The sequence below is a fragment of the Boleophthalmus pectinirostris genome, unplaced genomic scaffold, assembly GCF_026225935.1.
Source record: "Boleophthalmus pectinirostris isolate CB_2022bp ecotype Guang Dong unplaced genomic scaffold, ASM2622593v1 HiC_scaffold_12, whole genome shotgun sequence".
NCBI classification, from domain to species: Eukaryota; Metazoa; Chordata; class Actinopteri; order Gobiiformes; family Gobiidae; genus Boleophthalmus; species Boleophthalmus pectinirostris.
In genome coordinates, this window is record NW_026571018.1 from 3,325,022 (window position 1) to 3,336,853 (window position 11,832).

Genomic DNA, 11,832 nt, shown 5'->3' on the forward strand with positions numbered 1-11,832 from the left:
AATTCTTAATTTAACCCTGCAATTTTCAAAATTTGGCAAAAGAAAATATCCAAGATGGCGGACTTCCGGTTTGTAAAGGGGCGTGGTCACAATATACATTTTTGTTTCTATTGCCATGTTGCGCCTGGCTACTAAATTTGGTTCAACTACGTAAAAGTTTGTGTAAGGATGTCTCATTGGCAAGGACAGCATTTTGACTTGTTGCCATGGCAACACAATGTAAATGGGGTGTGAGCATCATTGAGTTTTTTAATCGAGACCATGTCACAAATGTGGGTGCCAAATGTTGTATTCTGTGACAAATAAAACCTTATTTTTACATATAAATTTTCTAGGGGGCGCTATTGCACCCATTTTTGTATTTTCTTACATCAGTCTGTTCAGGGTCGGGGTGTGAACCCACGATTAAAATTTGAGTGAAACTGGCCAAAGTTTGTGCAAATTATCAGGCGTCGAAGTTTGATGGTGAGCCCCAAAAACTAACCCGAAATTTGCACCATTGCCACGGCAACACCGTTTGACCTTTTAAAAAGCTTTTAACAAATTTTAATGTCCCACTTGTCTAGATGATAAAGAATGATTCTGGTGAGTCTGGGTCAAACGCCCAAGGACGAGTTCATTCAAATATGAGGATAGGAATTTGTGCCTTCGTCGCCAGGTCGCCCGATCAATCCAATATAGCTCTGAAATCTTCTTTTTGTGGGAAGCACTACTGCGAGGCTCGATATTGACTGTGGTAATGGCCCTAAGGTAATCCCAAGCAAACGAGACCATGGACCGAATGGACAATGAACGTACTGGATTGGTCGAGGATATGTGTGTGTGATTAACCCCTTGCAAACCTGTGTGCCTATAGTGGGTGGGGATAACACTGTCCTGGTTTTACCAGGTGGCATTGTTAGTAATTTTGCTACACTGAAGTCCACGTGAAAATACGCCGCTCTGCTACATCATGAATGCTGCACATTAAGACACAGACTGTCTTAAGTAATAGTGCATCCTCAAAAAGTTATTAATTCACATTGGGCTATTGGCCCATTTATGTCAGACAAAAAATTTCTCCGCTCCATCTGCCCAGAGGAAAGAAAATCCAAAGGGAAGACCTCAATAAAATCCCCTGTCTTTCTCCGAGAGCATTTTGAGCATTGTTTAAGACCAGCATGAATAAATGGTTTATTGCTCCAGCTTCTCATATTTTGCTCCAGAGAAACAGGCCGCTGAACTGCTCAGGTTACACTCCTCTGTAGACATGAAAGAAATCTCTATTTGGCCTTAAAGGGACAGTTCGGAATTTTGGACATAGGGCCTCATTTCCTAGTGAGCCAGAGTGCTGTAGATGTGTGAAGACAATTTTTGAAATAATCCATCCAGTCCTTTTATTTGGAGAATTCGCTGGTGCCACTAAAAACAGTCTTACCCACTTCACAAATCACCCGAGGCAAATCTATTATTACACCAGACTGTCGATGTAAATGTCTGTGTCGATTGAATAATTTTAGAAGTAAAATTAACCTTGTATCGCATGAATCGTCGCATGTTGGGTACAAAAGTTAGACAAGACGGGGGGAGTGTAGGACTCCAGAGTTGTCCTGAGTCATCTGTTCTTTAGTCATGTTTATGGATAAGGAGGCTGTGTGCCTGGGGGCTTGAGGAGGCCTAATTTTTTTCTGTAGATCATGTGTTTGAGCTGTGACAGCGTTTGGAGACGCCTGCAGGCGGCAGCAGAGGAAAGACACCAGGACTGGCCTGAGGCTCAAGTCCTTGAGTCCGTAAGTTAGAGCCGTCATACATCGTGGCATCATCCCCAAAAACACGTAAACCAGTACAATAAGCTGTCCAGACAGAGGCGGTTCCACCAGAGCAGCCAGGGCCCTGGAGATGGGCTGTCCCATGGTGGAAATGAGATTCAGGCTCAACTGAAACATGTGCAGGAGTAGCGTGTTCCGAGCCTTCTCTGCAGAGACCTTATCTGTGGAGGCAGAAACTGCCACCACCATCACACAGATGAAGGACAATGCAGTGACCAATGCAGAAAGCAGGAAGAGCGCTATGGTGGACGCTGTCTCATAGAGCTTGGATCGTGGTCCACGCAGCAAGGCGGTATGGCTGCAGTATACGTTCATCTGAAGGCTGGGGAGCAGGTGGAAGGGGAATTCAACAATGAGCATCAGCCGAACAAACATGTCCACACAGCCCAGCCCCCAGACACAGAGGATGACAAACGCCGTGTTCCTCATGGTGACTATGGTGGGGTGATGAAATGGGAAACAAACAGCAATGTAACGCTCAATGGACATGAACATCAGAGTGAGAGGAGCGATCTGGTCGCACAGGAAGCCGATCATGACGTAGAATCCACACAGAGGGTAGGACAGGAAGATGAAAAAGGCACCATGCATGTACAACAACTGTCCCATGAAGAGCACGATGGAGTCTGCCACCACCAGGTTCAGCAGGAGCATGTACCGCGATGTCTCCCTGAACACAGGCCGGCTGCACAGAGTGTGGATGATGATGCCGTTTATGACCAGGAACATGAGAAAAGCCAAGCAGGTCATTGTGACAAAAGATAATTTAAAACTGATTGTTGTTGTCAGCTGCTTTTCTGTGAGGTTCGGATAGAAATTCAGCCACTCCATTGCACATAGACCCCAGGAATCAGCTGAAACAGAGAAGGCAGAACAATTAAACTTGTAGAAGCTTTCCACATTTTAATAAAAAATAAATAAAGAAAATGAGATGAACTACAGTCCAGGCTGATGGATGAGTCCGCCTCCGAGTCCCCAAGTATTCCTTCCACCGCCCAACAACATCCCCAGTCCAGGTCAACAGCTCTCCCCTCGCACTGTAAACAGTGTTGGTGAAGCACTGCTTCCCCCTATTGAGGCGCCTGACAGTTTGATAGAATTTTTTTGAGGCCGTCCAACAGTCCTCCTCCATGACCTCCCAGAACTTCTCCCAGCTTCAAGTATTTGCCTCTGCAACCACACGGGCTGCAGGACACTTGATCCGTCGGTACTCATCAGCTGCCTCAGGAGTCTCACGAGCCAACAAGGCTCAATAGGACTCCTTCTTCAGCCTGACGGCATGCCTTACTTCTGGTGTCCATCAGTGAGTTCAGGGATTGCTGCCACGACAAGCACGACAGACCTTACGCCCACAGGTATGAGCGGCCGCATCGACAATAGAGGCCGAAAACAAAGCCCACTCAAACATGGAGTCCGAGTGATGAGCCCAACTATATCTAGTCGGTAACTCTCACCCTCCCGCACAAGCTCAGGTTCCTTTCCCCCCAGCAAGGTGACATTCTATATCCAGAAATCCAGTTGCTGAGGCCCCTGCCTTCGACTGCTGCCCAGATCTCCTTGCACCATGCCCCTATGGATCCTCCTGCGAGTGGTGGGTCCACAGGAGGACGGCCCCACGTCGCTGTTTCGGGCTGAGCCTGGCCGGGCCTTTCCTCACGGGGTCAGACCAGACGCTACTGTTGAGCACCCACCCCAGGCCTGGTTCCAGAGTGAGGCCCGGGTGACGCCAATTCAGGCGACGTAAGTGGCCTAGTTTTTCCTCTTGTCATAAAGGCTTCTGGACCACTCTTCGTCTGACCCATCCCCCTGGACCTGTTTGTCTTGGGTGACCCTACCAGGGGCATGAAGCCCCCGACAACATAGCTCCTGGGATCATTCGGGCACTCAAACCCCTCAACCACATTAAGGTGGTGGTTTAGGGAGGGGTAGCTATAAATCAGTTGAACAAAAATTAACTTAAAATCACATTTAACTTATAACTTAACAGTATAGTCCAGTTCCTTATATTCAAATTTTAACCTTAGTGGGAATTTTTGGGGAATTTGATTAACTATACATTTTTGGTCAGGTTATAGTATATGGAGTCAGAAAATCAATGTTTGCATTTGCCCAGATGTCTATATGGCGGCGATATTGAAGTTTAAAAAATGGCTGCCGTAAATGTAAAAATTATAGTATCTTGACTTTTGAATAAACTGAAATGTAGATTTTTACTGCTAAACCCACATTGTAAAGGTCAAGGAATCCAGTGGTGCTAGTTACACTTTACCATAATAATCCTTCAATATGTGAGTAGATAATAATAACCCTGTGTGGTTGTTCTCTTGCAATGTTTGTAATAAAAAGTTTACATTTCATGCTCCAGCTTTTCTTCAAAAAAACAAAAACAAAAAAACAAACAGTTTTTTTAATACCACTTAGTAAAACATTTAATATTTAGTATGTGAATGATTACAAAGACACCCATTGCAGGCTTTCTAGAATGGGTGCTGAGAGTGATACACACATAAAGTAGTTCCTGTTCAAAGATTTTTATTTACAGTGACGTTTTGAGCCAATTGCTATTCTCAGAAAGTGTGATCCCTTAAGAGCATTTATAGAGCATCTAACACACGCACAGTAAGTATTATCTTTATTTTAACTCAGAAGATATGTAATATATTTTAAGAACATATTTAGACATATACGACTACAGCTAACTGGCAAATATTACTGTATAGTATGTGTCATATATCACTTTGGCTCCTCAGACTTTTGATTTATTCAGTGAGTAAAAAACTATACACTAGTAATAATTTCAAGATCATTATGTATCATATATATCATAAAAAGCCTGAGAGTTCTTCAGTATCTTTGCTGTTCCTAGTACTGTACTTTTCTGGACTGAGATGTTCTGTTGTTTTTTCCATTATCTGCTGTAGTCTCTTCCAGTTTGGGGGTTACGGACCCAAGTGCTCCGATCACCACAGGCACCACTGATGCCTTCACTTTCCAGACCTTCTCCAGCTCCTCCTTGAGCCCCTGGTATTTCTCTAGTTTCTCGTGTTCCGTTTTCATGATATTACCATCTCTTGGTATTGTGATGTCCACCACCACAGCTCTGCTCTGTTGTTTATCCACCACCACTATGTCTGGTTGGTCCATCTCCATCCTGTCAGTCTGTATCTGGAAGTCCCACAGGATCTTGGCTCGGTCGTTCTCCACAACCTTTGGAGGTGTTTCCCACCTTGACCTTGTAGTCTCCAGCCCGTACTCTGCACAGATGTTTCTGTACACTCTGCTCACCACTTGGTTCTGTCGCACCATGTTTGTTTCCCTGCAACATCTTACACCTGCAGTTCTGTGCTGGACTGTCTCAGGAGCCTCTTTGCACAGTCTACACCGTGGGTCTTGTCTGGTGTGGTAGATCTGGGCCTCTATTGCTTGAGTGCCCAGGTCCTGCTCCTGAGCAGCCAGGATCAGTGCCTCTGTGTGTCCTTCAGACCAGCCCTCTCAAGCCATTGGTAGGATTTCTTGATATCAGCCACTTCAGTTATGTTCCGGTGGTACACCCCATGTAGGGGTTTGTCCTGCCATGATGGTCCCTCCAGCTCCTCTTCCTCTGGACCCCACTGTCTGAGACATTCTCTGAGCACCTCATCTGTCGGGGCCTTGTCCTTGATGTACTCATGGAGGTTGGATGTTTCATCCTGGACAGTGGTTCCCACACTCACTAGTCCTCGGCCTCCTTCCTTCTGGCGCGTGTACAGTCTCAGGGTCCTGGATTTGGGATGAACCCTTCATGCAGGTCAGGCACTTTTGTGTCTTAACATCTGTGGTCTGTATCTCCTCCTTTGGCCGGTACATTATTCCTGCTGGGTGTAGCTGTTTATACACACACATATATATATATATATTCAGGATCATGTGTCGTGGGTTAGTACAAACATTTTAAGACCAAAATGGCGAGGCTCACAGCAGCACTTACAGAGAGAGGAGCCACAAGATCATAATGTAAGTTCATTGGAGTCAGAGTCAGAAGGAGCCGGAAGAGCCTCCTGGAGAACTTCCTATTTGGCGCGCGGCGGCTACAGCGTTACGTGAGATTTTTTTTTTTCTGTGTGTGCTGACTCAAGCTCCCAAAACATCTCTGACCACTCACTAGAACTCACATTTCATTCAGAGCTCTGTGGTTAAGGGTTTGTGATACAGGCCAAAAGTAATAATTATAACATTCTCACTTTTATAAAATGCCACTTTTCTGAGAAAAACAGAATATAGCTTAATAAAAATAAACGTCTGAATAAATATAGACAGACAGTAATATACAGGGTTCACACGGTCATGGAAATCCTGGAAAAGTCATGGAATTTTAGTAACTCATTCACACGACTACAGTGTTATGTTAAGTTCTCATTAAACTATTATGATTATTTCTGAACGTTGTTTCTGTTGTTTAAAAGAGACGACAACAAAAGCACTGACAGTATTTGGAATGTTAAGAACTATAACACCAAACCATAAGGTGAGTGGATAGAGTTCACATTTCATATTTAGCCCTAAAACTCTGATCAATTCTACACATGTAGGTGCCGTAAAGTCATGGAAAATTCACTTTAGGTCATGAAAAATTCATGGAGTATTAAAAAAATGTTGTCAGTGAAAAAGAGTGGGAACCCTGTGTACACTTGTTTAATAGTTGGCATTAAAGACATAATTGGATTATCTATTGTATATTTTTAACATGGTAAAATTGTAGTGACTGTCCAGTGGTGTCACATGCTAAATTATCTTAAAATAAAGAATTACACATACATTCTTATAATACTTGTGAAAAGGCTTAATTATTTACATCCCAGACTTCAATTTGGTCTTAAGCAAAACTCATGATGGTTAAATACAAAACAGGCACGATTATCTGTCATTGTGGTGAGAGTTTCCTCTGTTTAAAGTCATTTTCTCACAATTTTTGCATTAGCATTTATTATTATTTTTCTTTCTTTTTTTACGTTTCATATTTAGGCTCCAAATACAACAGCACTGAAGTATGATGAGCAAATGTAATTGGAATTTCCTCTGAAACTGTTCACAGCGGTCCAGTTATGCCTCACTTTCTTAACGTGTTCCTAAACTATTTCTCCACAGAGAAGCACTGGATACAAAAAGCTGCTCTAAAATAAAGGTAAAAGTATTTAAAAACATGATATTTATAATGAAAACTCTAAAGCCACACTCTTCCTGTCATTCTCCTACAGAAGCACAGAAATACAGAAGTATAGAAGCAAGTGTGACTTTAAAAATCATAAATAGGAGTTTAAAACTCATAATTATGAATTTTAAACTGATAATTATGACTTTCTGTGAATCTTTTATTTTTTATTCACTGACAGAAATGGGCTTCCATAGGTTTGACACACCACAGGACAGAGAAAAGGCATTACACCCCCAACTTGGTCTAAATTAAAACTCACAATGTTTAAGTACAAAACAAGACTAAACAAAAGCAATATCAACATAAAACGATAATACCATTACATTGGTTTCAAGAATTTTTGTTCAGGCACAATTATCTGTCACTGTGGTGAGAGTTTGCTCTGTTTAAAATCATTTTATCACTACTTAAAATATCTAGGCCAGATAGGTAACGCTCAAGTAAACACATGTACACTTGCACGCATAGTCAGATCAAGATCATTATATTTATGTTTACATTTTGTATATTTCATATTTGGGCTCCAACTACAACAGCACTGAAGTACTGATGAACTAAACTAGAAGCACTGGAAACTAGAAGCACTGGAAACAGAAAGCTGCTCTGAAACAATGGCAAAAGTATTTCAAAACATGATATTTGTAGTGAAAGCTCTAAAGTCACACTCATCCTTTCACTCTGGCACAGAAGCACATATAGTGTTATAGTACCTGAGTCCTGCAGCAGCTCTCTCAGACTGGAGTCAGTGTTTGACCGTCTGAGCTCCCACAATGTGCCGCTTTAAAACACAAGTGATCTCACTGCTTGCCACCATTTTACATCAGATGATCCTAAAGGATGCCTTCAGGGACCTGCGGCCCTCAGAGTTTCCCCTTTGTTTGGGAACAACACTTGGACTTTGGGAGTTCAGACTTTCATTGTTGGTCTGAGTTTTGAGATCCAGGTTCACTGAAGACCCCAGCTCCAGTTGAACAGAGCAGAGTTACTCAACCCAGGTCTAACGTTACCCAAAAGCATCAGATGTTGTCAGGCCTCCAGACCAACCTTTGAGTTTGGTTTCACTAGTGTGCCACTTTTTAATTTCACTGCACCAAAAAACCTAAACAAAAAGGAGACTGAACGAGGTGCTGGCTGACCACAGCCACGACAGGCGAGCGCTAATATCATGAAACGATCAGTAACAAGTGACCGTGGAACATTTGGCCTGTTTGAGCCGCACATGGTTCTCATTGTAATAGTATCGGGTTTATTGGTCACAAACCTGCCGATAAAAGAGGTGCTATGCGTTACGCTGGCCCCTCCCTCATCAACTCCGCAAGCTGGCAGAGTCAAGCTGTCATGGCCGCAAGACGCGAGGCCCTGAGTGGACACGTTTAGGTGCACTAAGATTACTGTTGCGAGGTGTCCAGCTCAGTAATTGCGGAGAGTGTGCTGCATCGTGGGGGTAAGTGGGGAAATCGTCTTGTTGGTTCAGTAACACCGTGCGTGAGGTTAACATGGGTTGTGTTTTTAGTGTCTGTGGCTCGGCGCTGGGGGGTCCTCGGCGTGTTTGGGTGGTGTGTCACAGTGAAATTTATATGGTATGTCACTATGGTTTATTTTGTGTCCCTCTTTGTCAAATGTTTATTGTATGTTAAATTTAACTTGTTATATCTAGGCCTCCTGCTGGCGGGAAGCCTCCTCGTTTCTTTCTCTGTGTACCCGGTCTGTTCTCTGGTCATGGCCCTTGGTGAAAGGACTTGAGCTCTGAAATCTTCTTTTTGTGGGAAGCACTACTGCGAGGCTCGATATTGACTGTGGTAATGGCCCTAAGGTAATCCCAAGCAAACGAGGCCATGGACCGAATGGACAATGAACGTACTGGATTGGTCGAGGATATGTGTGTGTGATTAACCCCTTGCAAACCTGTGTGCCTATAGTGGGTGGGGATAACACTGTCCTGGTTTTACCAGGTGGCATTGTTAGTAATTTTGCTACATTGAAGTCCACGTGAAAATACGCCGCTCTGCTACATCATGAATGCTGCACATTAAGACACAGACTGTCTTAAGTAATAGTGCACCTCAAAAAGTTATTAATTCACATTGGGCTATTGGCCCATTTATGTCAGACAAAAAATTTCTCCGCTCCATCTGCCCAGAGGAAAGAAAATCCAAAGGGAAGACCTCAATAAAATCCCCTGTCTTTCTCCGAGAGCATTTTGAGCATTGTTTAAGACCAGCATGAATAAATGGTTTATTGCTCCAGCTTCTCATATTTTGCTCCAGAGAAACAGGCTGCTGAACTGCTCAGGTTACACTCCTCTGTAGACATGAAAGAAATCTCTATTTGGCCTTAAAGGGACAGTTCGGAATTTTGGACATAGGGCCTCATTTCCTAGTGAGCCAGAGTGCTGTAGATGTGTGAAGACAATTTTTGAAATAATCCATCCAGTCCTTTTATTTGGAGAATTCGCTGGTGCCACTAAAAACAGTCTTACCCACTCCACAAATCACCCGAGGCAAATCTATTATTACACCAGACTGTCGATGTAAATGTCTGTGTCGATTGAATAATTTTAGAAGTAAAATTAACCTTGTATCGCATGAATCGTCGCATGTTGGGTACAAAAGTTAGACAAGACGGGGGGAGTGTAGGACTCCAGAGTTGTCCTGAGTCATCTGTTCTTTAGTCATGTTTATGGATAAGGAGGCTGTGTGCCTGGGGGCTTGAGGAGGCCTAATTTTTTTCTGTAGATCATGTGTTTGAGCTGTGACAGCGTTTGGAGACGCCTGCAGGCGGCAGCAGAGGAAAGACACCAGGAGTGGCCTGAGGCTCAAGTCCTTGAGTCCGTAAGTTAGAGCCGTCATACATCGTGGCATCATCCCCAAAAACACGTAAACCAGTACAATAAGCTGCTCAGACAGAGGCGGTTCCACCAGAGCAGCCAGGGCCCTGGAGATGGGCTGTCCCATGGTGGAAATGAGATTCAGGCTCAACTGAAACATGTGCAGGAGTAGCGTGTTCCGAGCCTTCTCTGCAGAGACCTTATCTGTGGAGGCAGAAACTGCCACCACCATCACACAGATGAAGGACAATGCAGTGACCAATGCAGAAAGCAGGAAGAGCGTTATGGTGGACGCTGTCTCATAGACCTTGGATCGTGGTCCACGCAGCAAGGCGGTATGGCTGCAGTATACGTTCATCTGAAGGCTGGGGAGCAGGTGGAAGGGGAATTCAACAATGAGCATCAGCCGAACAAACATGTCCACACAGCCCAGCCCCCAGACACAGAGGATGACAAACGCCGTGTTCCTCATGGTGACTATGGTGGGGTGATGAAATGGGAAACAAACAGCGATGTAACGCTCAATGGACATGAACATCAGAGTGAGAGGAGCGATCTGGTCGCACAGGAAGCCGATCATGACGTAGAATCCACACAGAGGGTAGGACAGGAAGATGAAAAAGGCACCATGCATGTACAACAACTGTCCCATGAAGAGCACGATGGAGTCTGCCACCACCAGGTTCAGCAGGAGCATGTACCGCGATGTCTCCCTGAACACAGGCCGGCTGCACAGAGTGTGGATGATGATGCCGTTTATGACCAGGAACATGAGACTAGCCAAGCAGGTCATTGTGACAAAAGATAATTTAAAACTGATCTTTGTTGTGAGCTGCTTCTCTGTGAGGTTCGGATAGAAATTCAGCCACTCCATTGCACATAGACCCCAGGAATCAGCTGAAACAGAGAAGGCAGAACAATCCAACTTGTAGAAGCTTTCCACATTTTAATAAAAAATAAATAAATAAAATGAGATGAACTACAGTCCAGGGTGATGGATGAGTCCGCCTCCGAGTCCCCAAGTATTCCTTCCACCGCCCAACAACATCCCCAGTCCAGGTCAACAGCTCTCCCCCCGCACTGTAAACATTGTTGGTGAAGCACTGCTTCCCCCTATTGAGGCGCCTGACAGTTTGATAGAATTTTTTTGAGACCGTCCAACAGTCCTCCTCCATGACCTCCCAGAACGTCTCCCAGCTTCACGTATTTGCCTCTGCAACCACACGGGCTGCAGGAAGCCAACAAGGCTCAATAGGACTCCTTCTTCAGCCTGACGGCATGCCTTACTTCTGGTGTCCATCAGTGAGTTCAGGGATTGCTGCCACGACAAGCACGACAGACCTTACGCCCACAGGTATGAGCGGCCGCATCGACAATAGAGGCCGAAAACAAAGCCCACTCAAACATGGAGTCCGAGTGATGAGCCCAACTATATCTAGTCGGTAACTCTCACCCTCCCGCACAAGCTCAGGTTCCTTTCCCCCCAGCAAGGTGACATTCTATATCCAGAAATCCAGTCGCTGAGGCCCCTGCCTTCGACTGCTGCCCAGATCTCCTTGCACCATGCCCCTATGGATCCTCCTGCGAGTGGTGGGTCCACAGGAGGACGGCCCCACGTCGCTGTTTCGGGCTGAGCCTGGCCGGGCCTTTCCTCACGGGGCCAGACCAGACGCTACTGTTGAGCACCCACCCCAGGCCTGGTTCCAGAGTCAGGCCCGGGTGACGCCAATTCAGGCGACGTAAGTGGCCTAGTTTTTCCTCTTGTCATAAAGGCTTCTGGACCACTCTTCGTCTGACCCATCCCCCTGGACCTGTTTGTCTTGGGTGACCCTACCAGGGGCATGAAGCCCCCGACAACATAGCTCCTGGGATCATTCGGGCACTCAAACCCCTCAACCACATTAAGGTGGTGGTTTAGGGAGGGGTAGCTATAAATCAGTTGAACAAAAATTAACTTAAAATCACATTTAACTTATAACTTAACAGTATAGTCCAGTTCCTTATAT

At 44.8% G+C, this 11,832-nt stretch overlaps 2 protein-coding genes across 2 annotated transcripts; both read right to left on the minus strand.

The window, feature by feature from the left end:
• Positions 1 to 1,550: 1,550 nt before the first annotated feature.
• Positions 1,551 to 2,558, minus strand: LOC129407478 (odorant receptor 131-2-like). The gene has a single exon (XM_055148681.1). It carries the CDS (start codon positions 2,556 to 2,558, stop codon positions 1,551 to 1,553), a length of 1,008 nt encoding a protein of 335 aa, XP_055004656.1.
• A 7,053-nt stretch (positions 2,559 to 9,611) lies between these two features.
• Positions 9,612 to 10,619, minus strand: LOC129407479 (odorant receptor 131-2-like). The gene has a single exon (XM_055148684.1). It carries the CDS (start codon positions 10,617 to 10,619, stop codon positions 9,612 to 9,614), a length of 1,008 nt encoding a protein of 335 aa, XP_055004659.1.
• Positions 10,620 to 11,832: the final 1,213 nt, after the last annotated feature.